The 4,295-nt window shown below is 55.5% G+C and overlaps 1 protein-coding gene across 1 annotated transcript in view; it reads left to right on the plus strand.

Annotated features, from left to right (window-relative positions):
• Positions 1–4,295, plus strand: part of LOC113207668 (zinc transporter ZIP11) — an 11,174-nt gene continuing 6,879 nt past the window's right edge. The window contains exons 1-4 of the mRNA XM_026424318.2: positions 1–214; positions 812–1,046; positions 1,118–1,216; positions 1,348–1,597. Of these exons, the coding sequence (XP_026280103.1) occupies positions 107–214; positions 812–1,046; positions 1,118–1,216; positions 1,348–1,597 (692 nt within the window). The 5' untranslated portion in view covers positions 1–106. The remainder of the gene's footprint in view (positions 215–811; positions 1,047–1,117; positions 1,217–1,347; positions 1,598–4,295) is intronic.

Here is a 4,295-nt window from a genome sequence, read left to right on the forward strand (position 1 = left end):
CCACTATGTTTGTGTTGCTTTGCTGTCGTCGTCGTCGCCGTTTGAAGTCCGGTCCCGGGGATGTTGACGATCAAAATTTTAGGAAATTTTTAAACTTTTAATCAAAATGTTACAAGGCTATGGTCCTATATTTCAAACACTTCTCGGTACTTTGCTGACATGGGGACTGACAGCTGCAGGAGCAGCTATGGTAGCTGTGATACCAGGAACGCAGGTAAATATTATAGGTTATGTATCCCATGTCAGTTTTCCTATCTCTCAACAACTTTTATAACTCCCATGATTTCTTGGCCCAAGTATTTTGTCCGTGAACCATATGTTTTTCCGATATTTTCATGTCAAATTCATTGACAAAATTCACTGCTCTTTTACAAGAGAAAAACTTACCAGATGTTAAAATTTTGAATGTTTACATTTCTATTTGATTGATTTTTCAATAGCTCCTCATGAAACCAGACAATCCGTACTGTTTTATAAATTGTCATGACTTTTGTTAGATCTTGTAAAATAACAATGTGATTGTTTTGAGTCAAAACTCTTGACTGAGAAACAAGAATAATAATAAAAACAGTACGTTTTCATTTCAGTGAGGTACTTTTTAATCTTTATTACCAGTCATTGCCAGTCTACTAAATGATGTGCAAGCCAACCGTAACTTTAATTGATAAAGCACCTTCCATCCTGAAAAAAATTGTGGGTCTTGGATTCTTGTTTAGTGATTGCGTCAACTTCTCTATTATATCTACTAAATTTGTGCATTCCTAGTCTCAGTATTGAAAGATTTACATACATTGGACCTCTTTTTGTCCAGAAAAATGTGCTTGATTCAAGTCTTGGTTTTGCTGCTGGCGTTATGATTGCTGCGTCATATTGGTCGTTGCTGGCTCCTGCAGTAGAACTAGCTGAAGAATCTAAACAGTATGGAGAAAACGGAGAGTATGCATGGTGTCCAGTTGCTATCGGATTCATACTTGGAGCATTGTTTGTTCTGGGTGCCGATGTCTTAATTTCTTCCCTCGGTGTGAGCAATCCTCAAATGATTTTAGGTAGGTTCATATAAATTTATTTTAAATTGGACTTCCATGTATACTTTACACATATTTACTGTGTTCTGTAGCCTTACAGGGGACTGGACGTGCTGGCAAAGAAAAGGATGAAACACATCCTCACTATTATCAGGACCAACATATCTCGGAAAATGCTACAACTATAGATGGTAAGTTGTGTTACACATGCAGTACAATACTATTTATTCTTCAAAACATTTTTTTCTTTTTCCTTTTTTTTTTTGGGGGGGGGGGGGGTAAATGTTTTGGAGAACATTGATTGAAATACTGTTCCTTTCAGTGTACACTGACAGTGCACCATCTAGACGAAGAGTTAAAGGTGGAGGAGACTCAAATTTAAGTGGAAGCCTAAGGTCCCATCAAGGATCTCATGAACAGACTTTGTCAAGCAGCCAACAGTACCAACAATGGAGACGCATGCTTTTGCTTATAATGGCAATCACTATTCACAATATTCCAGAAGGACTGGCTGTTGGTGTCGCTTTTGGAGCGGTTGGCAGCTCACCATCAGCATCATTTCAAAAAGCCAGGTAAACACTGTATACCTTCTATACTGAGCTAGTGCCACATGTAGGAAAGTTAGGTAGAGTGATCTTTGCCCAAGAAATGGAATGCACCTGATAAAGAAGGGTTCAAGACTTATCTATAACGCTCATCTTATCCGCTGCGACTGCCTCCACTGTGGACACAGACAAGCCACGTGCGCATGGTGTGCCGAGGAAGCTTTTGAGCACGTGCCTTGTAGGAGGAGAGTCAGCAACAAAACTGCCAGTTTTAATAATAATTCTATGTGATCTTGTCCGAATGTGGGGAGAGGTGGCTCTGTAGAGGGCGCCTGTAGAGCGCAGGGTAGGCCACCCAACTGGCCGCCGTGCGGCGCGGTACAGCTCGCCCGTGTGGGTGCGGCCCGTCCGGTGCCCCCCGCCTCGCCGCCCTGCTCTCCTCACCCCCTCACCGAGTCGGGGCCGCACGCCCATCCTGCCCCTCCCCTCCCCCGCCCCACACACATCCTCCTCCCTACCCCCGCCTCCTGCGCTCAAATCAGAACAGAGCGCTAAGCTTAGACTCGACTCGGACGGACTGGCTGTGTTCGGGAGGGGCACCCAGGAGACTTTGTCTCTTGAGAGAGAGGCCCGATTCAAATACGCAGCGCCCCAGCAGCGCCGCCAGACAGCAGCGCCTCCAACGTCACAAGTAATTCAGTCGCCGTCTGGCCGGCCGCGCCCTCGAAATGTAAAGTTTTGTACGAGGGCGGCAGGCCGACGCGACGGCAGGCGGAAGCGGCCGCGGCCTACCTCCTACCTGAGGCCAGGGCCGAGTGTTAATTCACCTTGGCCCGGAGCGTCCTCGGCACGGCACGTTGGACGGGACGGTCGCCCCCGGGCACTCCTCCTCGCGGCCGCGATCTGGTTACGTCCCAAATACGAGCGTGTCCCGTCCAGCCCCACCGAGTGCAAGGACGGGGCGTGGGCGTGTCAGACGTGCTGTAGGGACGCTTCCGTGCCCAGCCCGCCCGCCCCTTCCCCCGGCCATTGGCAGGCCGAGTCCCCTCCTCACACACTCGACTCGAAGCCTGCGGAATGTTGCGCTTGTCGCGACTTCATTCCTTGAATCTTGAATAGATTGGCAGCCTTGACGCAGCAGGGCCCCGCGAGGCCGGCCGGTCGGCCCGCTTGCCTACTCGTACCAACCTAACCTTCCTGCGGGCAATAAAAAGGCTGCTTCCTGTTGAACGGCGTGGGGCTTATCTTTAGGCACAGCGGGCAGGGCGCCGGGGGAGAGGGGAGGGGGGGGGGGGGCTTGCAGCCCTGCACATCCGCCTGTGCCGGCCGCTCGCTGGAAGTAGAGTAGGAGTGGTGCCCTCCACCACGGGGCTTTGCTTTCACCGTCTGGCCCATGGCATTCCCGTCCCTCTCCGGCCCGACGGACAGGGCAGGGACCCATGGCAGGGACACGGGGCAGAGACCCAGTACAGGGAACCAGTGCAGGGGCCCAGGGCAAGGGGCAGGGACCTAGGGCAAGCCCCCCGCACCGCGCCGCACCCCCGCGATGTGCCGGCCACGCCACTCGCGTCGTGTGTGGCCCCGATGTCCTCCGGCCGCAGCATCGCCATGAGCGCCGCCACGCCGACGGCCAAGGCATTGTCTTCCCCACCGATGTCGTCTCGCCTCCGCCTCGCAAGGCTGGTTTGACTGTGGACGCGAAATAGCGACGCCAATTTGACGCATCGCACAGCACAGTGGCAGCAGAGTCGGCGACGTGACGTCGGCGGGGCCGTCGTCGTGGCGCTGCGCGGCGCTGTGTGGCCTGCGCCATGGAGCCATAGCCGTGACTCGCCGTGACCACTGCTACGTCAGCTCCGCTCAGCTCGGGCCGCCGCGCGCCCGCCGCTCCGTCCTCTGGAATGTCTGGGCTTCGCTGCTTGGCTTCGCTGCTTGGCTTCGCCTGCTGCTTCGCCTCTCCTCATGGCTTCACTTGGCCAGCTGGCCTGGCTCGGCGTCCATAGTCCAGGCAGCCAAAGCTAGCCCGCGGTGGGAGTGGAGGCCGTGGAGGCGAGTGGAGTGGGCCGGCGCGGGTGGGGCGGGGCGGGCGGGGGCCTCTCAGGACCGAGCGTAGTCGCTGCCCGCTGTATAGTTCCAAGTCCAAGCCGCTTCCGCGGGAAGATGGTGGTTTGGTTTGGGCCGGGCCGCGGCTGCCTCCGAACACGAGAGTCGCGCGCTCGTCTCGCGAAACTCGTGCAAGCCGGGAATCGGGACAGCGAGCGCCGCGCCGCCAACGGCCAAGGCCGGATATGGCTGTAAAAGGTTTTTCACGCGACGGTCAGTCGTGCGTGCGTCCGCGACTCGTCCCCGCCGCCCTTCGATGTGTGGAGGAGAGAGAAGCTGCCCAAATCGGGAGACGGGGAGACGAGGGGGAAGATTTAAATAGCGACCTGACCGCGGTATTGAAACACGCTCTCAGCGCATCGGAATGCAGCCGCTCGGTGCTGCGCTGGCTGCGCTGCGCTGCCCCGGCGGGGCGCGGCGGGCGCGGCCACACTGCCAGGAGAGCTGCGCCGAGCTGCGCGGGGCGGCGCGGAGCGGCGGGGAAGTCCTTTGGAGAGGCGGCAGCGCGCGCGGCGGCGGTGGCGGCGGCGCCAGGACAGAACACGCCGGCCCGGCCTGCAAGAAAATCACGGGAATAATTTCCTCGCGGGAGGTGCAGATGAAGATGACGCTCCAGGCACTC

The sequence above is a fragment of the Frankliniella occidentalis genome, unplaced genomic scaffold (genome assembly GCF_000697945.3).
Source record: "Frankliniella occidentalis isolate FOCC.00 unplaced genomic scaffold, Focc_3.1 Scaffold114, whole genome shotgun sequence".
Lineage (NCBI taxonomy): Eukaryota > Metazoa > Arthropoda > Insecta > Thysanoptera > Thripidae > Frankliniella > Frankliniella occidentalis.